This window comes from Ursus arctos, unplaced genomic scaffold (assembly GCF_023065955.2).
Source record: "Ursus arctos isolate Adak ecotype North America unplaced genomic scaffold, UrsArc2.0 scaffold_18, whole genome shotgun sequence".
In the NCBI taxonomy this organism is placed as follows: Eukaryota; Metazoa; Chordata; class Mammalia; order Carnivora; family Ursidae; genus Ursus; species Ursus arctos.
The window spans coordinates 14,960,088-14,986,998 of record NW_026622852.1 but is presented as its reverse complement, the minus strand read 5'-3'; the positions used below and the strand labels follow the sequence as shown (position 1 = coordinate 14,986,998).

Here is a 26,911-nt window from a genome sequence, read left to right as displayed (position 1 = left end):
AAATCCACTCAGGCCAGGAAGCTTGCCTTGATACACCTAATATTAAGGCCAAGGGAACGGAATGATCCTGAATGATCTGCTCTTCCTCTGGATAAGAACAGTGATGATGACGTTTTATGATGATAACACTAAAGCTGATTGCAGGCTAACTCTTCTGAGATCCTTGAAATCCGTAACTCTATCTTCTCAACATCTCCGTTTGGATGCTGCGTATTTATACAGCTGTTTGGAGAGAAGTCGAAACCCAGAGGAGTGAATTATTCTGAAGGTACCGAGGTCGAACGTTAAGGAGTTGTGAGATAATGGCTTGTCTGGAAGCACCTGTTAGAAAGTGCGATGGATAGAAATGGACAGAGGATTGAAGAGCCAGGAGAGCAAATGGCATGAAATCGGTCGGGAGGGGAGTGTGAGGGATCAAGGATTCCAGATTCCACTTCAGAGGCCAGAGGGTTGTCGTCTCTTGTTGTGTGTGGTCCCAGGGGGTGTGGTGTGAGTCAACTGAACGACTGACTTGAAGTTCTAAGGAAAAGTTGACAGAATCCCTTCTAAATACTCATAAGGCACTAGACTTTTCTGCCAGTTGAAACAGAAGTTTGCAGCTGGCACTGGAGTAACCTTACTTCCTTCCGCTACCCCGCCGGCTGGTGTCGTGTCGGTGTCACCCCTGCTGGGGACACTGCTATGGGCCACGTCCGCATAGGAGACCTCTGTGCTCCCAGCGTCCACTTGAATTGTCTCAGTCTCGGGAAGAAAAATAAGACTTACGGACCATATATAAATCATTCCTTGGTGAAAGACGCAATGCTAGGTGTCTTTAAAGTGCACGAGGTCAGGTAATATTCACAATATTCTGCCATAATCGTTCAATCTGTTTTTACTCCTGAATTTTACTCAACCCACTCTTACTCTATGGATTCCCATGATCCATGTATTTTCATCTGATTTTGACCAATGTGTTTTCTTTGCTCTGGATATTAAGAAAGAGAATGCCTGACCCAGTTTCCCACGCTCATTGTTGAAGAACATCTGTCAGTCTTTATGTGCATGAGAATTTTGTTATTTGGGGATCCACCAAAGATTATGGTATTCCTAAATGTGGAAACATTGCCAGTGAGTAGCAGAAAAGAATTCTTATCGTATCCGACTCTTTAGAAAACGAAATGTGGCGTAGAGCTGCTGTAGTAAACAGGGTCCCGATGAGGAGTTAAGGAACCTATTTAATAAAGCCAATAATCAAAGGAACCGTTATTTTATCAATAGGAATAGATAATTTCATGAAGGATTGAATGAGTTATCTATTCCTGCCCAGTGAGTTCTTAAAGCTGAACAGTTCACCGATAATGCAAGGTAGTAAGAATCAGGACAGGATACACCGTTGAACGTAGTTAAGTCACGATTCGGTCTGAATACAATATTAAAGACATTAACATGATTTGCCAGAACATCAGTTCCATGGATGACCCAGGAAGAAGGCAATGACATGAAAGGGCAAATGATGCACACAAAAACCCACCCACATTATTCCCAGATCCCATGCTGTATTCTTCTCCACTTCAGAGGTGCTGACTTCTCTTATTCCTGCTCCCACCTGCTCCATGGCGGTCTCTGCTTCTGCGTTCCACCAGACCGACTCTCAGGAAAGGCAGCAAAGGCATCTATTCTGACTTAGCAGGCAGTTGCAATCCACATCTTCCAGGAATCCACTGATGCTCCCCAAAGCACATTTATTTCCTTAGATACGCTCATCAGCATCCTCTCTTGTGACCCGTGTACTGTATGGCCAGAAGTCCACTGTCTCCCCTGTGGCTCTTCTGTCCCCTCCCTTTCACGGTTGGAGAGCCTCAGAATCAAGTTTATGTCTGTTTCTCACACTACACGGTCTCCCCGCAGGACCACCTCTGTCTCTGGCTTTCCCTGCTAGATATGGACCTCAGCCGTGGTGTTTCTTGTCAAATGCCGGCTCACCTCTCCCCTGACACTGGACATTTGTGCCTCCACGTCTACCAGTCCCCTGTCGAGGGATCCACCGCTTTCATGTGTACTGGCTGACCTTCTCCGTTCTAGCTGCAGGTGAGAGAATTTACTTCCTTCCCTTCTTCATTATAACACTAAGTATGCTGATTGTTTATAAATTCCTATGCCTACAACCACCAACGATATAGATACCTGGAACTGTATTTATTTTGTCCTAAAGCCTAAGGGCTATGAGCAAGTTGCCTTAGCGGACGTCCGTTGGTATTTCCGATGTTAATGTAGTATAATAGGTAAATGCATTCTGCCGTCCGATTTCCAATGGAGTTGCACAATTGGACTTGGTGTTACCCTTTCAAAAAACTCCCATAAAAAGTTCAATAAGAAAAAATTGATGAGCTGGTTAAATATCAAAAATAGATTTTATTATATTCTGCAATGTAAAGGTGCACATAATATCTGAATAAAATAATCTGAATCTTAAAAGTATTTACATACATAAATATTTAAATAGATAAATAAACATGAGCATGGTCATCCGGAAGCAACTACTGCTTGTGGGGTTGACATGTTCTAGAAACACTGGAAAAATCGACTCTGTTCATGTCACCAGGACAGCAGAAATGAGAGTCTTTGACACGGCCCACTCGGTCGGGAAAGTGTGATATTCTCAGTCAGAGAGATTCATTTCCGTGTTGAAATGGGTCTCATTTCTTGCGCCTTAGTCCTTCTTGCAAGATCGTTGAAGAAAACAAGGAGCTCGTGATTTCTGCTCTGACAGTCTCCCAGGCACAAGGGCTGTATTGCTTCGCTTGCAGGTAGAGGGAGATTCTTTGGAAGTAGTTCCTCAGGATGGAGTCCACATTCATGCCGGGAGTCTCTCCCAATCCCGCCGCCTGCATGGGACAGGCTTCCAGGACGCTCAGCTGCTCAGAAAGTCCCGAGCAGAATTCCTCTAGGAGGGTCGTGTTCCAAGCAGCAGATGAGGCCTCTGTGCAGAAGACGTGGAAGATCTTCTGGTTCATCACATAAACGACCGAGAAGGCTTGAGCCTTCTGCAACTGCTTACCATCAACCACCTCCTTGGGGAAGGCAAAGTCACGTGTGTACCCGTCACAAGAGCTAGCAGACATTCTCTTCATTTGTCCCAGGAGCGTCAAGGCCCTCCAGGCAAACAGGCCATGGTTCTGAGGCAGGTCACAGCCCAGAGAGCAGAGGGAGTTGCCGCTGAGCACCACCAGGGCCACCAAGAAGGAGAAGGGCAGGGCCATTGGGGATCCTGCAGAGGCTGCTGGCCTGGCTGGGGTGGGCAAGTCTGGGAACCGTGGCTCTAGGTTCTCTGAGCATCTTGCCTTGTGCGTGTGCCTTAAGTAGGGGACTTAGGAGTTTTCAATTTCTGAACGTTTCCCTTACTTTCTACTTCTCTTTTTGCTTTCCTTAGGCACTTTCTACTTGGGTTTAGAGCATGGGTTTCTCAACCATGTATTATTTTTTCATCATTGTGTCTTGTCTCCAGAGTCTTTCTGGATGCTTTTAATTCAACCTTCCAAGAAAACTTAAGAGCATGGATACACAATTTATATAGAGAGAGAGTTGTGCATTGTATTTCTATCTGTGCTTTATAGATTCAAGGAAAGTGTCAAGTTTATCCAATTCAGGGTTAAGATCGACTAAACACTTTAAGCTAAAACTTCAATTTTAAAGCTATTGATGCTGAAGTAATAAGGAAATTTGATAAGTGACTTATAACTTCTTTACAGATATAAGTTGTAACATAGGAAGTACATATGCAAAGTAACAACTTCTGAAAAGACAGAACGATTTCAGTGGACTTAAACATTTAAAATCATTCCAAATCACTAGAATCACGTGAAAACTTAAATGATTTACTTAACATCTGGTTTTAGTGTACTGAATTTCAGTGTTGCCTCCTAGGACAAAATCATTTTTCACTTCACCTGCTACTAGACACTCTTGAAGGTATTGTCAAAATATTTTTTCTGTGTAGCACTAGACAATTACTGATGTGTTGGACAAGTTTTGTAGAACTAAAGAGTAAAATATAATTGGTATTTTATTGCCAAAGCCCACATCACATCAAAGCTCTGACAAGCAACCACCACAAGACAGCCAATGGCAGCTCAAAAGTAAGCAAGGATCACCTCTCCAGGTAAGACATTGAGATCCAGGAAGTGATGGAGAGAAACTCTGTCAATCCTAAGTGATTGGTCTTATTCCTGGTTTGTCGCAAGGATCTTGCAGACAGTTTGTGTGTCATCCAAGAATTCTATGTCATTGTTTCTTGTATAAGACCCAAGAAAACCCAATGAGAGACGATAAATAAGGTTGTGTTAGACCGCTCCAAGGCTGTGCCACGGCCCCTAGCAGGTGGCCTGGTTCTCGTCTGGGACGTGGACGGGTGAAGATTCTGTTCTGCCAGGCACACCTCACTCACAAGGTAGTTACCACCTCTAGGAACATTTTTCCTCTGGAGTGACTGAGTGTCTTCCACCCGAGCTCTCCGGGACTCACTCCCTGAGGGCGGGCTCACCATGTCCTGAGGACAGTTCCCCAACTGTGCAGGGGCTGGTTTCCTTGTGAGCAAAGCCATTACTGCCGCTAGGTCCTTGCCCTCGCCCCTGGAGTGTTTGTGCGGGGACGCGAGCTCTCGGTGCTGACCTCCTCCTCCTCTCCTGACCAGGCATCAAAAGTGTCAGCAGCCCTCAGATGCTGAGGGTGAACGATTGTGTTGTCGACCTAGAGGAAAGACCCAATTGGAATCGTTTCACCTTGAGTTTGGGAATGTGTTTATTTTGTCACGACAGCTCTTACTTTTCCATTTTTTCATTTTTTTTAGTAGGCTCCACACACAGGGTGGAGCCCAACGTGGGGCTTGAACTCACAGTCTGAGATCAAGGCCTGAGGTGAGAGTAAGAATCAGATCCTTAAGGGACTGAGCCCCCCAGGCGCCCCTATTGTTCCAATTTTACTGAAACTACTGAACACTCGTTAGGCTCGTAATTGCTGAGCGGGGCACGGGGAACCCGCTGATTCTGTCTCTCTGGTGAAACTTCCAACAAAAAACCAATGACTTGGAGTAGTTCCTTCAGTCTGCGTCCTTCTGTGAGGCATCTCAGTGTGGTCATCTGCCTGGTGTTCAGAATGCGGGGGCCGAGGCCCAGGCTGTGACGTCAGGGAGAAACAGCCTTCTTGCCTCTCCTTAGTCATGCTATTGCATTTTCAATTTCAGTAACCACACCAAGAAGATCTGCATGACTTAATCTGTCCACAGTGCTTTACTGGACACACCCCGACTTGCTGCGCCTGCCTCCTGTTCTACGTCATCGCGAGGATCATACGAAAGGAAGTGAAAGAAAGGCCAAGGGGCTGCACCGGTTTTCTCTATCACTTTCAAAACATCCGTTTCTCTGTTTCTCATTTCAACTTTCCTAGAGAGCCAAACATGACAGTGGTGTGTGGGGGAGGGGGCAAGACAGATGTTCCGTCTGAACGTCACAGAAGTGAAAAGAGTGGCCTCTCTGCTGAGGAAATGCCAGAGTGTGCGTTAGCAAAATTGGATGCGGCAACACTGGGGAGGGTCAGCTCTGGCAGAGGGGGAGCATGAAGGCTGCACCGATTTACCCCAAGTCAGGAAAGTGGCTGCCTCGGCCAGAGGCTCACACGAGACCAGCTCCTGGGGCCCCGGGCAGCCCTCAGCTTGGCAAGACCAGCCACCTGAGTTTTCTTTCATTCAATCCACATGTGCTCAGCGGTGAGGAGAGATGAGAGGAGTCACACCAACCAGCTCACAAGAGGCTGGCGACCAGCACCCCAGCTGCTCACCCTCCGTGGAAGGAGAGAGGATACTCGCCCTGCCTGAGCGCTCGACCTACTTGAGAAATCCACTCAGGCCAGGAAGCTTGCCTTGATACACCTAATATTAAGGCCAAGGGAACGGAATGATCCTGAATGATCTGCTCTTCCTCTGGATAAGAACAGTGATGATGACGTTTTATGATGATAACACTAAAGCTGATTGCAGGCTAACTCTTCTGAGATCCTTGAAATCCGTAACTCTATCTTCTCAACATCTCCGTTTGGATGCGGCGTATTTATACAGCTGTTTGGAGAGAAGTCGAAACCCAGAGGAGTGAATTATTCTGAAGGTACCGAGGTCGAACGTTAAGGAGTTGTGAGATAATGGCTTGTCTGGAAGCACCTGTTAGAAAGTGCGATGGATAGAAATGGACAGAGGATTGAAGAGCCAGGAGAGGAAATGGCATGAAATCGGTCGGGAGGGGAGTGTGAGGGATCAAGGATTCCAGATTCCACTTCAGAGGCCAGAGGGTTGTCGTCTCTTGTTGTGTGTGGTCCCAGGGGGTGTGGTGTGAGTCAACTGAACGACTGACTTGAAGTTCTAAGGAAAAGTTGACAGAATCCCTTCTAAATACTCATAAGGCACTAGACTTTTCTGCCAGTTGAAACAGAAGTTTGCAGCTGGCACTGGAGTAACCTTACTTCCTTCCGCTACCCCGCCGGCTGGTGTCGTGTCGGTGTCACCCCTGCTGGGGACACTGCTATGGGCCACGTCCGCATAGGAGACCTCTGTGCTCCCAGCGTCCACTTGAATTGTCTCAGTCTCGGGAAGAAAAATAAGACTTACGGACCATATATAAATCATTCCTTGGTGAAAGACGCAATGCTAGGTGTCTTTAAAGTGCACGAGGTCAGGTAATATTCACAATATTCTGCCATAATCGTTCAATCTGTTTTTACTCCTGAATTTTACTCAACCCACTCTTACTCTATGGATTCCCATGATCCATGTATTTTCATCTGATTTTGACCAATGTGTTTTCTTTGCTCTGGATATTAAGAAAGAGAATGCCTGACCCAGTTTCCCACGCTCATTGTTGAAGAACATCTGTCAGTCTTTATGTGCATGAGAATTTTGTTATTTGGGGATCCACCAAAGATTATGGTATTCCTAAATGTGGAAACATTGCCAGTGAGTAGCAGAAAAGAATTCTTATCGTATCCGACTCTTTAGAAAACGAAATGTGGCGTAGAGCTGCTGTAGTAAACAGGGTCCCGATGAGGAGTTAAGGAACCTATTTAATAAAGCCAATAATCAAAGGAACCGTTATTTTATCAATAGGAATAGATAATTGGATGAAGGATTGAATGAGTTATCTATTCCTGCCCAGTGAGTTCTTAAAGCTGAACAGTTCACCGATAATGCAAGGTAGTAAGAATCAGGACAGGATACACCGTTGAACGTAGTTAAGTCACGATTCGGTCTGAATACAATATTAAAGACATTAACATGATTTGCCAGAACATCAGTTCCATGGATGACCCAGGAAGAAGGCAATGACATGAAAGGGCAAATGATGCACACAAAAACCCACCCACATTATTCCCAGATCCCATGCTGTATTCTTCTCCACTTCAGAGGTGCTGACTTCTCTTATTCCTGCTCCCACCTGCTCCATGGCGGTCTCTGCTTCTGCGTTCCACCAGACCGACTCTCAGGAAAGGCAGCAAAGGCATCTATTCTGACTTAGCAGGCAGTTGCAATCCACATCTTCCAGGAATCCACTGATGCTCCCCAAAGCACATTTATTTCCTTAGATACGCTCATCAGCATCCTCTCTTGTGACCCGTGTACTGTATGGCCAGAAGTCCACTGTCTCCCCTGTGGCTCTTCTGTCCCCTCCCTTTCACGGTTGGAGAGCCTCAGAATCAAGTTTATGTCTGTTTCTCACACTACACGGTCTCCCCGCAGGACCACCTCTGTCTCTGGCTTTCCCTGCTAGATATGGACCTCAGCCGTGGTGTTTCTTGTCAAATGCCGGCTCACCTCTCCCCTGACACTGGACATTTGTGCCTCCACGTCTACCAGTCCCCTGTCGAGGGATCCACCGCTTTCATGTGTACTGGCTGACCTTCTCCGTTCTAGCTGCAGGTGAGAGAATTTACTTCCTTCCCTTCTTCATTATAACACTAAGTATGCTGATTGTTTATAAATTCCTATGCCTACAACCACCAACGATATAGATACCTGGAACTGTATTTATTTTGTCCTAAAGCCTAAGGGCTATGAGCAAGTTGCCTTAGCGGACGTCCGTTGGTATTTCCGATGTTAATGTAGTATGATAGGTAAATGCATTCTGCCGTCCGATTTCCAATGGAGTTGCACAATTGGACTTGGTGTTACCCTTTCAAAACACTCCCATAAAAAGTTCAATAAGAAAAAATTGATGAGCTGGTTAAATATCAAAAATAGATTTTATTATATTCTGCAATGTAAAGGTGCACATAATATCTGAATAAAATAATCTGAATCTTAAAAGTATTTACATACATAAATATTTAAATAGATAAATAAACATGAGCATGGTCATCCGGAAGCAACTACTGCTTGTGGGGTTGACATGTTCTAGAAACACTGGAAAAATCGACTCTGTTCATGTCACCAGGACAGCAGAAATGAGAGTCTTTGACACGGCCCACTCGGTCGGGAAAGTGTGATATTCTCAGTCAGAGAGATTCATTTCCGTGTTGAAATGGGTCTCATTTCTTGCGCCTTAGTCCTTCTTGCAAGATCGTTGAAGAAAACAAGGAGCTCGTGATTTCTGCTCTGACAGTCTCCCAGGCACAAGGGCTGTATTGCTTCGCTTGCAGGTAGAGGGAGATTCTTTGGAAGTAGTTCCTCAGGATGGAGTCCACATTCATGCCGGGAGTCTCTCCCAATCCCGCCGCCTGCATGGGACAGGCTTCCAGGACGCTCAGCTGCTCAGAAAGTCCCGAGCAGAATTCCTCTAGGAGGGTCGTGTTCCAAGCAGCAGATGAGGCCTCTGTGCAGAAGACGTGGAAGATCTTCTGGTTCATCACATAAACGACCGAGAAGGCTTGAGCCTTCTGCAACTGCTTACCATCAACCACCTCCTTGGGGAAGGCAAAGTCACGTGTGTACCCGTCACAAGAGCTAGCAGACATTCTCTTCATTTGTCCCAGGAGCGTCAAGGCCCTCCAGGCAAACAGGCCATGGTTCTGAGGCAGGTCACAGCCCAGAGAGCAGAGGGAGTTGCCGCTGAGCACCACCAGGGCCACCAAGAAGGAGAAGGGCAGGGCCATTGGGGATCCTGCAGAGGCTGCTGGCCTGGCTGGGGTGGGCAAGTCTGGGAACCGTGGCTCTAGGTTCTCTGAGCATCTTGCCTTGTGCGTGTGCCTTAAGTAGGGGACTTAGGAGTTTTCAATTTCTGAACGTTTCCCTTACTTTCTACTTCTCTTTTTGCTTTCCTTAGGCACTTTCTACTTGGGTTTAGAGCATGGGTTTCTCAACCATGTATTATTTTTTCATCATTGTGTCTTGTCTCCAGAGTCTTTCTGGATGCTTTTAATTCAACCTTCCAAGAAAACTTAAGAGCATGGATACACAATTTATATAGAGAGAGAGTTGTGCATTGTATTTCTATCTGTGCTTTATAGATTCAAGGAAAGTGTCAAGTTTATCCAATTCAGGGTTAAGATCGACTAAACACTTTAAGCTAAAACTTCAATTTTAAAGCTATTGATGCTGAAGTAATAAGGAAATTTGATAAGTGACTTATAACTTCTTTACAGATATAAGTTATAACATAGGAAGTACATATGCAAAGTAACAACTTCTGAAAAGACAGAACGATTTCAGTGGACTTAAACATTTAAAATCATTCCAAATCACTAGAATCACGTGAAAACTTAAATGATTTACTTAACATCTGGTTTTAGTGTACTGAATTTCAGTGTTGCCTCCTAGGACAAAATCATTTTTCACTTCACCTGCTACTAGACACTCTTGAAGGTATTGTCAAAATATTTTTTCTGTGTAGCACTAGACAATTACTGATGTGTTGGACAAGTTTTGTAGAACTAAAGAGTAAAATATAATTGGTATTTTATTGCCAAAGCCCACATCACATCAAAGCTCTGACAAGCAACCACCACAAGACAGCCAATGGCAGCTCAAAAGTAAGCAAGGATCACCTCTCCAGGTAAGACATTGAGATCCAGGAAGTGATGGAGAGAAACTCTGTCAATCCTAAGTGATTGGTCTTATTCCTGGTTTGTCGCAAGGATCTTGCAGACAGTTTGTGTGTCATCCAAGAATTCTATGTCATTGTTTCTTGTATAAGACCCAAGAAAACCCAATGAGAGACGATAAATAAGGTTGTGTTAGACCGCTCCAAGGCTGTGCCACGGCCCCTAGCAGGTGGCCTGGTTCTCGTCTGGGACGTGGACGGGTGAAGATTCTGTTCTGCCAGGCACACCTCACTCACAAGGTAGTTACCACCTCTAGGAACATTTTTCCTCTGGAGTGACTGAGTGTCTTCCACCCGAGCTCTCCGGGACTCACTCCCTGAGGGCGGGCTCACCATGTCCTGAGGACAGTTCCCCAACTGTGCAGGGGCTGGTTTCCTTGTGAGCAAAGCCATTACTGCCGCTAGGTCCTTGCCCTCGCCCCTGGAGTGTTTGTGCGGGGACGCGAGCTCTCGGTGCTGACCTCCTCCTCCTCTCCTGACCAGGCATCAAAAGTGTCAGCAGCCCTCAGATGCTGAGGGTGAACGATTGTGTTGTCGACCTAGAGGAAAGACCCAATTGGAATCGTTTCACCTTGAGTTTGGGAATGTGTTTATTTTGTCACGACAGCTCTTACTTTTCCATTTTTTCATTTTTTTTAGTAGGCTCCACACACAGGGTGGAGCCCAACGTGGGGCTTGAACTCACAGTCTGAGATCAAGGCCTGAGGTGAGAGTAAGAATCAGATCCTTAAGGGACTGAGCCCCCCAGGCGCCCCTATTGTTCCAATTTTACTGAAACTACTGAACACTCGTTAGGCTCGTAATTGCTGAGCGGGGCACGGGGAACCCGCTGATTCTGTCTCTCTGGTGAAACTTCCAACAAAAAACCAATGACTTGGAGTAGTTCCTTCAGTCTGCGTCCTTCTGTGAGGCATCTCAGTGTGGTCATCTGCCTGGTGTTCAGAATGCGGGGGCCGAGGCCCAGGCTGTGACGTCAGGGAGAAACAGCCTTCTTGCCTCTCCTTAGTCATGCTATTGCATTTTCAATTTCAGTAACCACACCAAGAAGATCTGCATGACTTAATCTGTCCACAGTGCTTTACTGGACACACCCCGACTTGCTGCGCCTGCCTCCTGTTCTACGTCATCGCGAGGATCATACGAAAGGAAGTGAAAGAAAGGCCAAGGGGCTGCACCGGTTTTCTCTATCACTTTCAAAACATCCGTTTCTCTGTTTCTCATTTCAACTTTCCTAGAGAGCCAAACATGACAGTGGTGTGTGGGGGAGGGGGCAAGACAGATGTTCCGTCTGAACGTCACAGAAGTGAAAAGAGTGGCCTCTCTGCTGAGGAAATGCCAGAGTGTGCGTTAGCAAAATTGGATGCGGCAACACTGGGGAGGGTCAGCTCTGGCAGAGGGGGAGCATGAAGGCTGCACCGATTTACCCCAAGTCAGGAAAGTGGCTGCCTCGGCCAGAGGCTCACACGAGACCAGCTCCTGGGGCCCCGGGCAGCCCTCAGCTTGGCAAGACCAGCCACCTGAGTTTTCTTTCATTCAATCCACATGTGCTCAGCGGTGAGGAGAGATGAGAGGAGTCACACCAACCAGCTCACAAGAGGCTGGCGACCAGCACCCCAGCTGCTCACCCTCCGTGGAAGGAGAGAGGATACTCGCCCTGCCTGAGCGCTCGACCTACTTGAGAAATCCACTCAGGCCAGGAAGCTTGCCTTGATACACCTAATATTAAGGCCAAGGGAACGGAATGATCCTGAATGATCTGCTCTTCCTCTGGATAAGAACAGTGATGATGACGTTTTATGATGATAACACTAAAGCTGATTGCAGGCTAACTCTTCTGAGATCCTTGAAATCCGTAACTCTATCTTCTCAACATCTCCGTTTGGATGCTGCGTATTTATACAGCTGTTTGGAGAGAAGTCGAAACCCAGAGGAGTGAATTATTCTGAAGGTACCGAGGTCGAACGTTAAGGAGTTGTGAGATAATGGCTTGTCTGGAAGCACCTGTTAGAAAGTGCGATGGATAGAAATGGACAGAGGATTGAAGAGCCAGGAGAGCAAATGGCATGAAATCGGTCGGGAGGGGAGTGTGAGGGATCAAGGATTCCAGATTCCACTTCAGAGGCCAGAGGGTTGTCGTCTCTTGTTGTGTGTGGTCCCAGGGGGTGTGGTGTGAGTCAACTGAACGACTGACTTGAAGTTCTAAGGAAAAGTTGACAGAATCCCTTCTAAATACTCATAAGGCACTAGACTTTTCTGCCAGTTGAAACAGAAGTTTGCAGCTGGCACTGGAGTAACCTTACTTCCTTCCGCTACCCCGCCGGCTGGTGTCGTGTCGGTGTCACCCCTGCTGGGGACACTGCTATGGGCCACGTCCGCATAGGAGACCTCTGTGCTCCCAGCGTCCACTTGAATTGTCTCAGTCTCGGGAAGAAAAATAAGACTTACGGACCATATATAAATCATTCCTTGGTGAAAGACGCAATGCTAGGTGTCTTTAAAGTGCACGAGGTCAGGTAATATTCACAATATTCTGCCATAATCGTTCAATCTGTTTTTACTCCTGAATTTTACTCAACCCACTCTTACTCTATGGATTCCCATGATCCATGTATTTTCATCTGATTTTGACCAATGTGTTTTCTTTGCTCTGGATATTAAGAAAGAGAAGGCCTGACCCAGTTTCCCACGCTCATTGTTGAAGAACATCTGTCAGTCTTTATGTGCATGAGAATTTTGTTATTTGGGGATCCACCAAAGATTATGGTATTCCTAAATGTGGAAACATTGCCAGTGAGTAGCAGAAAAGAATTCTTATCGTATCCGACTCTTTAGAAAACGAAATGTGGCGTAGAGCTGCTGTAGTAAACAGGGTCCCGATGAGGAGTTAAGGAACCTATTTAATAAAGCCAATAATCAAAGGAACCGTTATTTTATCAATAGGAATAGATAATTTCATGAAGGATTGAATGAGTTATCTATTCCTGCCCAGTGAGTTCTTAAAGCTGAACAGTTCACCGATAATGCAAGGTAGTAAGAATCAGGACAGGATACACCGTTGAACGTAGTTAAGTCACGATTCGGTCTGAATACAATATTAAAGACATTAACATGATTTGCCAGAACATCAGTTCCATGGATGACCCAGGAAGAAGGCAATGACATGAAAGGGCAAATGATGCACACAAAAACCCACCCACATTATTCCCAGATCCCATGCTGTATTCTTCTCCACTTCAGAGGTGCTGACTTCTCTTATTCCTGCTCCCACCTGCTCCATGGCGGTCTCTGCTTCTGCGTTCCACCAGACCGACTCTCAGGAAAGGCAGCAAAGGCATCTATTCTGACTTAGCAGGCAGTTGCAATCCACATCTTCCAGGAATCCACTGATGCTCCCCAAAGCACATTTATTTCCTTAGATACGCTCATCAGCATCCTCTCTTGTGACCCGTGTACTGTATGGCCAGAAGTCCACTGTCTCCCCTGTGGCTCTTCTGTCCCCTCCCTTTCACGGTTGGAGAGCCTCAGAATCAAGTTTATGTCTGTTTCTCACACTACACGGTCTCCCCGCAGGACCACCTCTGTCTCTGGCTTTCCCTGCTAGATATGGACCTCAGCCGTGGTGTTTCTTGTCAAATGCCGGCTCACCTCTCCCCTGACACTGGACATTTGTGCCTCCACGTCTACCAGTCCCCTGTCGAGGGATCCACCGCTTTCATGTGTACTGGCTGACCTTCTCCGTTCTAGCTGCAGGTGAGAGAATTTACTTCCTTCCCTTCTTCATTATAACACTAAGTATGCTGATTGTTTATAAATTCCTATGCCTACAACCACCAACGATATAGATACCTGGAACTGTATTTATTTTGTCCTAAAGCCTAAGGGCTATGAGCAAGTTGCCTTAGCGGACGTCCGTTGGTATTTCCGATGTTAATGTAGTATGATAGGTAAATGCATTCTGCCGTCCGATTTCCAATGGAGTTGCACAATTGGACTTGGTGTTACCCTTTCAAAACACTCCCATAAAAAGTTCAATAAGAAAAAATTGATGAGCTGGTTAAATATCAAAAATAGATTTTATTATATTCTGCAATGTAAAGGTGCACATAATATCTGAATAAAATAATCTGAATCTTAAAAGTATTTACATACATAAATATTTAAATAGATAAATAAACATGAGCATGGTCATCCGGAAGCAACTACTGCTTGTGGGGTTGACATGTTCTAGAAACACTGGAAAAATCGACTCTGTTCATGTCACCAGGACAGCAGAAATGAGAGTCTTTGACACGGCCCACTCGGTCGGGAAAGTGTGATATTCTCAGTCAGAGAGATTCATTTCCGTGTTGAAATGGGTCTCATTTCTTGCGCCTTAGTCCTTCTTGCAAGATCGTTGAAGAAAACAAGGAGCTCGTGATTTCTGCTCTGACAGTCTCCCAGGCACAAGGGCTGTATTGCTTCGCTTGCAGGTAGAGGGAGATTCTTTGGAAGTAGTTCCTCAGGATGGAGTCCACATTCATGCCGGGAGTCTCTCCCAATCCCGCCGCCTGCATGGGACAGGCTTCCAGGACGCTCAGCTGCTCAGAAAGTCCCGAGCAGAATTCCTCTAGGAGGGTCGTGTTCCAAGCAGCAGATGAGGCCTCTGTGCAGAAGACGTGGAAGATCTTCTGGTTCATCACATAAACGACCGAGAAGGCTTGAGCCTTCTGCAACTGCTTACCATCAACCACCTCCTTGGGGAAGGCAAAGTCACGTGTGTACCCGTCACAAGAGCTAGCAGACATTCTCTTCATTTGTCCCAGGAGCGTCAAGGCCCTCCAGGCAAACAGGCCATGGTTCTGAGGCAGGTCACAGCCCAGAGAGCAGAGGGAGTTGCCGCTGAGCACCACCAGGGCCACCAAGAAGGAGAAGGGCAGGGCCATTGGGGATCCTGCAGAGGCTGCTGGCCTGGCTGGGGTGGGCAAGTCTGGGAACCGTGGCTCTAGGTTCTCTGAGCATCTTGCCTTGTGCGTGTGCCTTAAGTAGGGGACTTAGGAGTTTTCAATTTCTGAACGTTTCCCTTACTTTCTACTTCTCTTTTTGCTTTCCTTAGGCACTTTCTACTTGGGTTTAGAGCATGGGTTTCTCAACCATGTATTATTTTTTCATCATTGTGTCTTGTCTCCAGAGTCTTTCTGGATGCTTTTAATTCAACCTTCCAAGAAAACTTAAGAGCATGGATACACAATTTATATAGAGAGAGAGTTGTGCATTGTATTTCTATCTGTGCTTTATAGATTCAAGGAAAGTGTCAAGTTTATCCAATTCAGGGTTAAGATCGACTAAACACTTTAAGCTAAAACTTCAATTTTAAAGCTATTGATGCTGAAGTAATAAGGAAATTTGATAAGTGACTTATAACTTCTTTACAGATATAAGTTATAACATAGGAAGTACATATGCAAAGTAACAACTTCTGAAAAGACAGAACGATTTCAGTGGACTTAAACATTTAAAATCATTCCAAATCACTAGAATCACGTGAAAACTTAAATGATTTACTTAACATCTGGTTTTAGTGTACTGAATTTCAGTGTTGCCTCCTAGGACAAAATCATTTTTCACTTCACCTGCTACTAGACACTCTTGAAGGTATTGTCAAAATATTTTTTCTGTGTAGCACTAGACAATTACTGATGTGTTGGACAAGTTTTGTAGAACTAAAGAGTAAAATATAATTGGTATTTTATTGCCAAAGCCCACATCACATCAAAGCTCTGACAAGCAACCACCACAAGACAGCCAATGGCAGCTCAAAAGTAAGCAAGGATCACCTCTCCAGGTAAGACATTGAGATCCAGGAAGTGATGGAGAGAAACTCTGTCAATCCTAAGTGATTGGTCTTATTCCTGGTTTGTCGCAAGGATCTTGCAGACAGTTTGTGTGTCATCCAAGAATTCTATGTCATTGTTTCTTGTATAAGACCCAAGAAAACCCAATGAGAGACGATAAATAAGGTTGTGTTAGACCGCTCCAAGGCTGTGCCACGGCCCCTAGCAGGTGGCCTGGTTCTCGTCTGGGACGTGGACGGGTGAAGATTCTGTTCTGCCAGGCACACCTCACTCACAAGGTAGTTACCACCTCTAGGAACATTTTTCCTCTGGAGTGACTGAGTGTCTTCCACCCGAGCTCTCCGGGACTCACTCCCTGAGGGCGGGCTCACCATGTCCTGAGGACAGTTCCCCAACTGTGCAGGGGCTGGTTTCCTTGTGAGCAAAGCCATTACTGCCGCTAGGTCCTTGCCCTCGCCCCTGGAGTGTTTGTGCGGGGACGCGAGCTCTCGGTGCTGACCTCCTCCTCCTCTCCTGACCAGGCATCAAAAGTGTCAGCAGCCCTCAGATGCTGAGGGTGAACGATTGTGTTGTCGACCTAGAGGAAAGACCCAATTGGAATCGTTTCACCTTGAGTTTGGGAATGTGTTTATTTTGTCACGACAGCTCTTACTTTTCCATTTTTTCATTTTTTTTAGTAGGCTCCACACACAGGGTGGAGCCCAACGTGGGGCTTGAACTCACAGTCTGAGATCAAGGCCTGAGGTGAGAGTAAGAATCAGATCCTTAAGGGACTGAGCCCCCCAGGCGCCCCTATTGTTCCAATTTTACTGAAACTACTGAACACTCGTTAGGCTCGTAATTGCTGAGCGGGGCACGGGGAACCCGCTGATTCTGTCTCTCTGGTGAAACTTCCAACAAAAAACCAATGACTTGGAGTAGTTCCTTCAGTCTGCGTCCTTCTGTGAGGCATCTCAGTGTGGTCATCTGCCTGGTGTTCAGAATGCGGGGGCCGAGGCCCAGGCTGTGACGTCAGGGAGAAACAGCCTTCTTGCCTCTCCTTAGTCATGCTATTGCATTTTCAATTTCAGTAACCACACCAAGAAGATCTGCATGACTTAATCTGTCCACAGTGCTTTACTGGACACACCCCGACTTGCTGCGCCTGCCTCCTGTTCTACGTCATCGCGAGGATCATACGAAAGGAAGTGAAAGAAAGGCCAAGGGGCTGCACCGGTTTTCTCTATCACTTTCAAAACATCCGTTTCTCTGTTTCTCATTTCAACTTTCCTAGAGAGCCAAACATGACAGTGGTGTGTGGGGGAGGGGGCAAGACAGATGTTCCGTCTGAACGTCACAGAAGTGAAAAGAGTGGCCTCTCTGCTGAGGAAATGCCAGAGTGTGCGTTAGCAAAATTGGATGCGGCAACACTGGGGAGGGTCAGCTCTGGCAGAGGGGGAGCATGAAGGCTGCACCGATTTACCCCAAGTCAGGAAAGTGGCTGCCTCGACCAGAGGCTCACACGAGACCAGCTCCTGGGGCCCCGGGCAGCCCTCAGCTTGGCAAGACCAGCCACCTGAGTTTTCTTTCATTCAATCCACATGTGCTCAGCGGTGAGGAGAGATGAGAGGAGTCACACCAACCAGCTCACAAGAGGCTGGCGACCAGCACCCCAGCTGCTCACCCTCCGTGGAAGGAGAGAGGATACTCGCCCTGCCTGAGCGCTCGACCTACTTGAGAAATCCACTCAGGCCAGGAAGCTTGCCTTGATACACCTAATATTAAGGCCAAGGGAACGGAATGATCCTGAATGATCTGCTCTTCCTCTGGATAAGAACAGTGATGATGACGTTTTATGATGATAACACTAAAGCTGATTGCAGGCTAACTCTTCTGAGATCCTTGAAATCCGTAACTCTATCTTCTCAACATCTCCGTTTGGATGCTGCGTATTTATACAGCTGTTTGGAGAGAAGTCGAAACCCAGAGGAGTGAATTATTCTGAAGGTACCGAGGTCGAACGTTAAGGAGTTGTGAGATAATGGCTTGTCTGGAAGCACCTGTTAGAAAGTGCGATGGATAGAAATGGACAGAGGATTGAAGAGCCAGGAGAGGAAATGGCATGAAATCGGTCGGGAGGGGAGTGTGAGGGATCAAGGATTCCAGATTCCACTTCAGAGGCCAGAGGGTTGTCGTCTCTTGTTGTGTGTGGTCCCAGGGGGTGTGGTGTGAGTCAACTGAACGACTGACTTGAAGTTCTAAGGAAAAGTTGACAGAATCCCTTCTAAATACTCATAAGGCACTAGACTTTTCTGCCAGTTGAAACAGAAGTTTGCAGCTGGCACTGGAGTAACCTTACTTCCTTCCGCTACCCCGCCGGCTGGTGTCGTGTCGGTGTCACCCCTGCTGGGGACACTGCTATGGGCCACGTCCGCATAGGAGACCTCTGTGCTCCCAGCGTCCACTTGAATTGTCTCAGTCTCGGGAAGAAAAATAAGACTTACGGACCATATATAAATCATTCCTTGGTGAAAGACGCAATGCTAGGTGTCTTTAAAGTGCACGAGGTCAGGTAATATTCACAATATTCTGCCATAATCGTTCAATCTGTTTTTACTCCTGAATTTTACTCAACCCACTCTTACTCTATGGATTCCCATGATCCATGTATTTTCATCTGATTTTGACCAATGTGTTTTCTTTGCTCTGGATATTAAGAAAGAGAATGCCTGACCCAGTTTCCCACGCTCATTGTTGAAGAACATCTGTCAGTCTTTATGTGCATGAGAATTTTGTTATTTGGGGATCCACCAAAGATTATGGTATTCCTAAATGTGGAAACATTGCCAGTGAGTAGCAGAAAAGAATTCTTATCGTATCCGACTCTTTAGAAAACGAAATGTGGCGTAGAGCTGCTGTAGTAAACAGGGTCCCGATGAGGAGTTAAGGAACCTATTTAATAAAGCCAATAATCAAAGGAACCGTTATTTTATCAATAGGAATAGATAATTTGATGAAGGATTGAATGAGTTATCTATTCCTGCCCAGTGAGTTCTTAAAGCTGAACAGTTCACCGATAATGCAAGGTAGTAAGAATCAGGACAGGATACACCGTTGAACGTAGTTAAGTCACGATTCGGTCTGAATACAATATTAAAGACATTAACATGATTTGCCAGAACATCAGTTCCATGGATGACCCAGGAAGAAGGCAATGACATGAAAGGGCAAATTATGCACACAAAAACCCACCCACATTATTCCCAGATCCCATGCTGTATTCTTCTCCACTTCAGAGGTGCTGACTTCTCTTATTCCTGCTCCCACCTGCTCCATGGCGGTCTCTGCTTCTGCGTTCCACCAGACCGACTCTCAGGAAAGGCAGCAAAGGCATCTATTCTGACTTAGCAGGCAGTTGCAATCCACATCTTCCAGGAATCCACTGATGCTCCCCAAAGCACATTTATTTCCTTAGATACGCTCATCAGCATCCTCTCTTGTGACCCGTGTACTGTATGGCCAGAAGTCCACTGTCTCCCCTGTGGCTCTTCTGTCCCCTCCCTTTCACGGTTGGAGAGCCTCAGAATCAAGTTTATGTCTGTTTCTCACACTACACGGTCTCCCCGCAGGACCACCTCTGTCTCTGGCTTTCCCTGCTAGATATGGACCTCAGCCGTGGTGTTTCTTGTCAAATGCCGGCTCACCTCTCCCCTGACACTGGACATTTGTGCCTCCACGTCTACCAGTCCCCTGTCGAGGGATCCACCGCTTTCATGTGTACTGGCTGACCTTCTCTGTTCTAGCTGCAGGTGAGAGAATTTACTTCCTTCCCTTCTTCATTATAACACTAAGTATGCTGATTGTTTATAAATTCCTATGCCTACAACCACCAACGATATAGATACCTGGAACTGTATTTATTTTGTCCTAAAGCCTAAGGGCTATGAGCAAGTTGCCTTAGCGGACGTCCGTTGGTATTTCCGATGTTAATGTAGTATGATAGGTAAATGCATTCTGCCGTCCGATTTCCAATGGAGTTGCACAATTGGACTTGGTGTTACCCTTTCAAAAAACTCCCATAAAAAGTTCAATAAGAAAAAATTGACGAGCTGGTTAAATATCAAAAATAGATTTTATTATATTCTGCAATGTAAAGGTGCACATAATATCTGAATAAAATAATCTGAATCTTAAAAGTATTTACATACATAAATATTTAAATAGATAAATAAACATGAGCATGGTCATCCGGAAGCAACTACTGCTTGTGGGGTTGACATGTTCTAGAAACACTGGAAAAATCGACTCTGTTCATGTCACCAGGACAGCAGAAATGAGAGTCTTTGACACGGCCCACTCGGTCGGGAAAGTGTGATATTCTCAGTCAGAGAGATTCATTTCCGTGTTGAAATGGGTCTCATTTCTTGCGCCTTAGTCCTTCTTGCAAGATCGTTGAAGAAAACAAGGAGCTCGTGATTTCTGCTCTGACAGTCTCCCAGGCACAAGGGCTGTATTGCTTCGCTTGCAGGTAGAGGGAGATTCTTTGGAAGTAGTTCCTCAGGATGGAGTCCACATTCATGCCGGGAGTCTCTCCCAATCCCGCCGCCTGCATGGGACAGGCTTCCAGGACGCTCAGCTGCTCAGAAAGTCCCGAGCAGAATTCCTCTAGGAGGGTCGTGTTCCAAGCAGCAGATGAGGCCTCTGTGCAGAAGACGTGGAAGATCTTCTGGTTCATCACATAAACGACCGAGAAGGCTTGAGCCTTCTGCAACTGCTTACCATCAACCACCTCCTTGGGGAAGGCAAAGTCACGTGTGTACCCGTCACAAGAGCTAGCAGACATTCTCTTCATTTGTCCCAGGAGCGTCAAGGCCCTCCAGGCAAACAGGCCATGGTTCTGAGGCAGGTCACAGCCCAGAGAGCAGAGGGAGTTGCCGCTGAGCACCACCAGGGCCACCAAGAAGGAGAAGGGCAGGGCCATTGGGGATCCTGCAGAGGCTGCTGGCCTGGCTGGGGTGGGCAAGTCTGGGAACCGTGGCTCTAGGTTCTCTGAGCATCTTGCCTTGTGCGTGTGCCTTAAGTAGGGGACTTAGGAGTTTTCAATTTCTGAACGTTTCCCTTACTTTCTACTTCTCTTTTTGCTTTCCTTAGGCACTTTCTACTTGGGTTTAGAGCATGGGTTTCTCAACCATGTATTATTTTTTCATCATTGTGTCTTGTCTCCAGAGTCTTTCTGGATGCTTTTAATTCAACCTTCCAAGAAAACTTAAGAGCATGGATACACAATTTATATAGAGAGAGAGTTGTGCATTGTATTTCTATCTGTGCTTTATAGATTCAAGGAAAGTGTCAAGTTTATCCAATTCAGGGTTAAGATCGACTAAACACTTTAAGCTAAAACTTCAATTTTAAAGCTATTGATGCTGAAGTAATAAGGAAATTTGATAAGTGACTTATAACTTCTTTACAGATATAAGTTATAACATAGGAAGTACATATGCAAAGTAACAACTTCTGAAAAGACAGAACGATTTCAGTGGACTTAAACATTTAAAATCATTCCAAATCACTAGAATCACGTGAAAACTTAAATGATTTACTTAACATCTGGTTTTAGTGTACTGAATTTCAGTGTTGCCTCCTAGGACAAAATCATTTTTCACTTCACCTGCTACTAGACACTCTTGAAGGTATTGTCAAAATATTTTTTCTGTGTAGCACTAGACAATTACTGATGTGTTGGACAAGTTTTGTAGAACTAAAGAGTAAAATATAATTGGTATTTTATTGCCAAAGCCCACATCACATCAAAGCTCTGACAAGCAACCACCACAAGACAGCCAATGGCAGCTCAAAAGTAAGCAAGGATCACCTCTCCAGGTAAGACATTGAGATCCAGGAAGTGATGGAGAGAAACTCTGTCAATCCTAAGTGATTGGTCTTATTCCTGGTTTGTCGCAAGGATCTTGCAGACAGTTTGTGTGTCATCCAAGAATTCTATGTCATTGTTTCTTGTATAAGACCCAAGAAAACCCAATGAGAGACGATAAATAAGGTTGTGTTAGACCGCTCCAAGGCTGTGCCACGGCCCCTAGCAGGTGGCCTGGTTCTCGTCTGGGACGTGGACGGGTGAAGATTCTGTTCTGCCAGGCACACCTCACTCACAAGGTAGTTACCACCTCTAGGAACATTTTTCCTCTGGAGTGACTGAGTGTCTTCCACCCGAGCTCTCCGGGACTCACTCCCTGAGGGCGGGCTCACCATGTCCTGAGGACAGTTCCCCAACTGTGCAGGGGCTGGTTTCCTTGTGAGCAAAGCCATTACTGCCGCTAGGTCCTTGCCCTCGCCCCTGGAGTGTTTGTGCGGGGACGCGAGCTCTCGGTGCTGACCTCCTCCTCCTCTCCTGACCAGGCATCAAAAGTGTCAGCAGCCCTCAGATGCTGAGGGTGAACGATTGTGTTGTCGACCTAGAGGAAAGACCCAATTGGAATCGTTTCACCTTGAGTTTGGGAATGTGTTTATTTTGTCACGACAGCTCTTACTTTTCCATTTTTTCATTTTTTTTAGTAGGCTCCACACACAGGGTGGAGCCCAACGTGGGGCTTGAACTCACAGTCTGAGATCAAGGCCTGAGGTGAGAGTAAGAATCAGATCCTTAAGGGACTGAGCCCCCCAGGCGCCCCTATTGTTCCAATTTTACTGAAACTACTGAACACTCGTTAGGCTCGTAATTGCTGAGCGGGGCACGGGGAACCCGCTGATTCTGTCTCTCTGGTGAAACTTCCAACAAAAAACCAATGACTTGGAGTAGTTCCTTCAGTCTGCGTCCTTCTGTGAGGCATCTCAGTGTGGTCATCTGCCTGGTGTTCAGAATGCGGGGGCCGAGGCCCAGGCTGTGACGTCAGGGAGAAACAGCCTTCTTGCCTCTCCTTAGTCATGCTATTGCATTTTCAATTTCAGTAACCACACCAAGAAGATCTGCATGACTTAATCTGTCCACAGTGCTTTACTGGACACACCCCGACTTGCTGCGCCTGCCTCCTGTTCTACGTCATCGCGAGGATCATACGAAAGGAAGTGAAAGAAAGGCCAAGGGGCTGCACCGGTTTTCTCTATCACTTTCAAAACATCCGTTTCTCTGTTTCTCATTTCAACTTTCCTAGAGAGCCAAACATGACAGTGGTGTGTGGGGGAGGGGGCAAGACAGATGTTCCGTCTGAACGTCACAGAAGTGAAAAGAGTGGCCTCTCTGCTGAGGAAATGCCAGAGTGTGCGTTAGCAAAATTGGATGCGGCAACACTGGGGAGGGTCAGCTCTGGCAGAGGGGGAGCATGAAGGCTGCACCGATTTACCCCAAGTCAGGAAAGTGGCTGCCTCGACCAGAGGCTCACACGAGACCAGCTCCTGGGGCCCCGGGCAGCCCTCAGCTTGGCAAGACCAGCCACCTGAGTTTTCTTTCATTCAATCCACATGTGCTCAGCGGTGAGGAGAGATGAGAGGAGTCACACCAACCAGCTCACAAGAGGCTGGCGACCAGCACCCCAGCTGCTCACCCTCCGTGGAAGGAGAGAGGATACTCGCCCTGCCTGAGCGCTCGACCTACTTGAGAAATCCACTCAGGCCAGGAAGCTTGCCTTGATACACCTAATATTAAGGCCAAGGGAACGGAATGATCCTGAATGATCTGCTCTTCCTCTGGATAAGAACAGTGATGATGACGTTTTATGATGATAACACTAAAGCTGATTGCAGGCTAACTCTTCTGAGATCCTTGAAATCCGTAACTCTATCTTCTCAACATCTCCGTTTGGATGCGGCGTATTTATACAGCTGTTTGGAGAGAAGTCGAAACCCAGAGGAGTGAATTATTCTGAAGGTACCGAGGTCGAACGTTAAGGAGTTGTGAGATAATGGCTTGTCTGGAAGCACCTGTTAGAAAGTGCGATGGATAGAAATGGACAGAGGATTGAAGAGCCAGGAGAGGAAATGGCATGAAATCGGTCGGGAGGGGAGTGTGAGGGATCAAGGATTCCAGATTCCACTTCAGAGGCCAGAGGGTTGTCGTCTCTTGTTGTGTGTGGTCCCAGGGGGTGTGGTGTGAGTCAACTGAACGACTGACTTGAAGTTCTAAGGAAAAGTTGACAGAATCCCTTCTAAATACTCATAAGGCACTAGACTTTTCTGCCAGTTGAAACAGAAGTTTGCAGCTGGCACTGGAGTAACCTTACTTCCTTCCGCTACCCCGCCGGCTGGTGTCGTGTCGGTGTCACCCCTGCTGGGGACACTGGTATGGGCCACGTCCGCATAGGAGACCTCTGTGCTCCCAGCGTCCACTTGAATTGTCTCAGTCTCGGGAAGAAAAATAAGACTTACGGACCATATATAAATCATTCCTTGGTGAAAGACGCAATGCTAGGTGTCTTTAAAGTGCACGAGGTCAGGTAATATTCACAATATTCTGCCATAATCGTTCAATCTGTTTTTACTCCTGAATTTTACTCAACTCAGTCTTACTCTATGGATTTCCATGATCCATGTATTTTCATCTGATTTTGACCAATGTGTTTTCTTTGCTCTGGACATTAAGAAAGAGAAGGCCTGACCCAGTTTCCCACGCTCATTGTTGAAGAACATCTGTCAGTCTTTATGTGCATGAGAATTTTGTTATTTGGGGATCCACCAAAGATTATGGTATTCCTAAATGTGGAAACATTGCCAGTGAGTAGCAGAAAAGAATTCTTATCGTATCCAACTCTTTAGAAAACGAAATGTGGCGTAGAGCTGCTGTAGTAAACAGGGTCCCGATGAGGAGTTAAGGAACCTATTTAATAAAGCCAATAATCAAAGGAACCGTTATTTTATCAATAGGAATAGATAATTTGATGAAGGATTGAATGAGTTATCTATTCCTGCCCAGTGAGTTCTTAAAGCTGAACAGTTCACCGATAATGCAAGGTAGTAAGAATCAGGACAGGATACACCGTTGAACGTAGTTAAGTCACGATTCGGTCTGAATACAATATTAAAGACATTAACATGATTTGCCAGAACATCAGTTCCATGGATGACCCAGGAAGAAGGCAATGACATGAAAGGGCAAATGATGCACACAAAAACCCACCCACATTATTCCCAGATCCCATGCTGTATTCTTCTCCACTTCAGAGGTGCTGACTTCTCTTATTCCTGCTCCCACCTGCTCCATGGCGGTCTCTGCTTCTGCGTTCCACCAGACCGACTCTCAGGAAAGGCAGCAAAGGCATCTATTCTGACTTAGCAGGCAGTTGCAATCCACATCTTCCAGGAATCCACTGATGCTCCCCAAAGCACATTTATTTCCTTAGATACGCTCATCAGCATCCTCTCTTGTGACCCGTGTACTGTATGGCCAGAAGTCCACTGTCTCCCCTGTGGCTCTTCTGTCCCCTCCCTTTCACGGTTGGAGAGCCTCAGAATCAAGTTTATGTCTGTTTCTCACACTACACGGTCTCCCCGCAGGACCACCTCTGTCTCTGGCTTTCCCTGCTAGATATGGACCTCAGCCGTGGTGTTTCTTGTCAAATGCCGGCTCACCTCTCCCCTGACACTGGACATTTGTGCCTCCACGTCTACCAGTCCCCTGTCGAGGGATCCACCGCTTTCATGTGTACTGGCTGACCTTCTCCGTTCTAGCTGCAGGTGAGAGAATTTACTTCCTTCCCTTCTTCATTATAACACTAAGTATGCTGATTGTTTATAAATTCCTATGCCTACAACCACCAACGATATAGATACCTGGAACTGTATTTATTTTGTCCTAAAGCCTAAGGGCTATGAGCAAGTTGCCTTAGCGGACGTCCGTTGGTATTTCCGATGTTAATGTAGTATGATAGGTAAATGCATTCTGCCGTCCGATTTCCAATGGAGTTGCACAATTGGACTTGGTGTTACCCTTTCAAAAAACTCCCATAAAAAGTTCCATAAGAAAAAATTGATGAGCTGGTTAAATATCAAAAATAGATTTATTATATTCTGCAATGTAAAGGTGCACATAATATCTGAATGAAATAATCTGAATCTTAAAAGTATTTACATACATAAATATTTAAATAGATAAATAAACATGAGCATGGTCATCCGGAAGCAACTACTGCTTGTGGGGTTGACATGTTCTGGAAACACTGGAAAAATCGACTCTGTTCATGTCACCAGGACAGCAGAAATGAGAGTCTTTGACACGGCCCACTCGGTCGGGAAAGTGTGATATTCTCAGTCAGAGAGATTCATTTCCGTGTTGAAATGGGTCTCATTTCTTGCGCCTTAGTCCTTCTTGCAAGATTGTTGAAGAAAACAAGGAGCTCGTGATTTCTGCTCTGACAGTCTCCCAGGCACAAGGGCTGTGTTGCTTCTCTTGCAGGTAGAGGGAAATTCTTTGGAAGTAGTTCCTCAGGATGGAGTCCACATTCATGCCGGGAGTCTCTCCCACTCGCGCCGCCTGCATGGGACAGGCTTCCAGGACGCTCAGCTGCTCAGAAAGTCCCGAGCAGAATTCCTCTAGGAGGGTCGTGTTCCAAGCAGCAGATGAGGGCTCTGTGCAGAAGACGTGGAAGATCTTCTGGTTCATCACATGCACGACCGAGAGGGCTTGAGCCTTCTGCAACTGCTTGCCATCAACCACCTCCTTGGGGAAGGCAAAGTCATGTGTGTACCCGTCACAAGAGCTAGCAGACATTCTCTTCATTTGTCCCAGGAGCGTCAAGGCCCTCCAGGCAAACAGGCCATGGTTCTGAGGCAGGTCACAGCCCAGAGAGCAGAGGGAGTTGCCGCTGAGCACCACCAGGGCCACCAAGAAGGAGAAGGGCAGGGCCATTGGGGATCCTGCAGAGGCTGCTGGCCTGGCTGGGGTGGGCAAGTCTGGGAACCGTGGCTCTAGGTTCTCTGAGCATCTTGCCTTGTGTGTGTGCCTTAAGTAGGGGACTTAGGAGTTTTCAATTTCTGAACGTTTCCCTTACTTTCTACTTCTCTTTTTGCTTTCCTTAGGCACTTTCTACTTGGGTTTAGAGC

General features: G+C 46.3%; 5 protein-coding genes and 1 long non-coding RNA gene across 6 annotated transcripts; 1 reads left to right on the top strand and 5 right to left on the bottom strand.

Moving 5' to 3' along the window:
• Nucleotides 1-1,562: 1,562 nt before the first annotated feature.
• On the top strand, nucleotides 1,563-19,631 carry LOC130544025 (uncharacterized). Its single transcript, XR_008959887.1, has 4 exons — nucleotides 1,563-2,070; nucleotides 7,760-7,939; nucleotides 13,629-13,808; nucleotides 19,498-19,631. It is a non-coding gene; the product is annotated as an uncharacterized LOC130544025 (long non-coding RNA).
• On the bottom strand, nucleotides 2,679-3,242 carry LOC125283245 (interferon alpha-1/2-like). The gene has a single exon (XM_048223253.1). It carries the CDS (start codon nucleotides 3,240-3,242, stop codon nucleotides 2,679-2,681), a length of 564 nt encoding a protein of 187 aa, XP_048079210.1.
• Nucleotides 8,548-9,111, bottom strand: LOC125283243 (interferon alpha-1/2-like). The gene has a single exon (XM_048223250.1). It carries the CDS (start codon nucleotides 9,109-9,111, stop codon nucleotides 8,548-8,550), a length of 564 nt encoding a protein of 187 aa, XP_048079207.1.
• On the bottom strand, nucleotides 14,417-14,980 carry LOC125283246 (interferon alpha-1/2-like). The gene has a single exon (XM_048223254.1). It carries the CDS (start codon nucleotides 14,978-14,980, stop codon nucleotides 14,417-14,419), a length of 564 nt encoding a protein of 187 aa, XP_048079211.1.
• Nucleotides 19,632-20,285: 654 nt separating the features above from the next.
• LOC125283247 (interferon alpha-1/2-like) lies at nucleotides 20,286-20,849 on the bottom strand. The gene has a single exon (XM_048223255.1). It carries the CDS (start codon nucleotides 20,847-20,849, stop codon nucleotides 20,286-20,288), a length of 564 nt encoding a protein of 187 aa, XP_048079212.1.
• Nucleotides 20,850-26,153: 5,304 nt separating this feature from the next.
• On the bottom strand, nucleotides 26,154-26,717 carry LOC125283240 (interferon alpha-1/2-like). The gene has a single exon (XM_048223234.1). It carries the CDS (start codon nucleotides 26,715-26,717, stop codon nucleotides 26,154-26,156), a length of 564 nt encoding a protein of 187 aa, XP_048079191.1.
• Nucleotides 26,718-26,911: the final 194 nt, after the last annotated feature.

Excerpts from the sequence above, each read along its gene's own strand:
- LOC125283245 (XM_048223253.1), bottom strand. The coding sequence starts at position 3,242 with ATGGCCCTGCCCTTCTCCTTCTTGGTGGCCCTGGTGGTGCTCAGCGGC.
- LOC125283243 (XM_048223250.1), bottom strand. The coding sequence starts at position 9,111 with ATGGCCCTGCCCTTCTCCTTCTTGGTGGCCCTGGTGGTGCTCAGCGGC.
- LOC125283246 (XM_048223254.1), bottom strand. The coding sequence starts at position 14,980 with ATGGCCCTGCCCTTCTCCTTCTTGGTGGCCCTGGTGGTGCTCAGCGGC.
- LOC125283247 (XM_048223255.1), bottom strand. The coding sequence starts at position 20,849 with ATGGCCCTGCCCTTCTCCTTCTTGGTGGCCCTGGTGGTGCTCAGCGGC.
- LOC125283240 (XM_048223234.1), bottom strand. The coding sequence starts at position 26,717 with ATGGCCCTGCCCTTCTCCTTCTTGGTGGCCCTGGTGGTGCTCAGCGGC.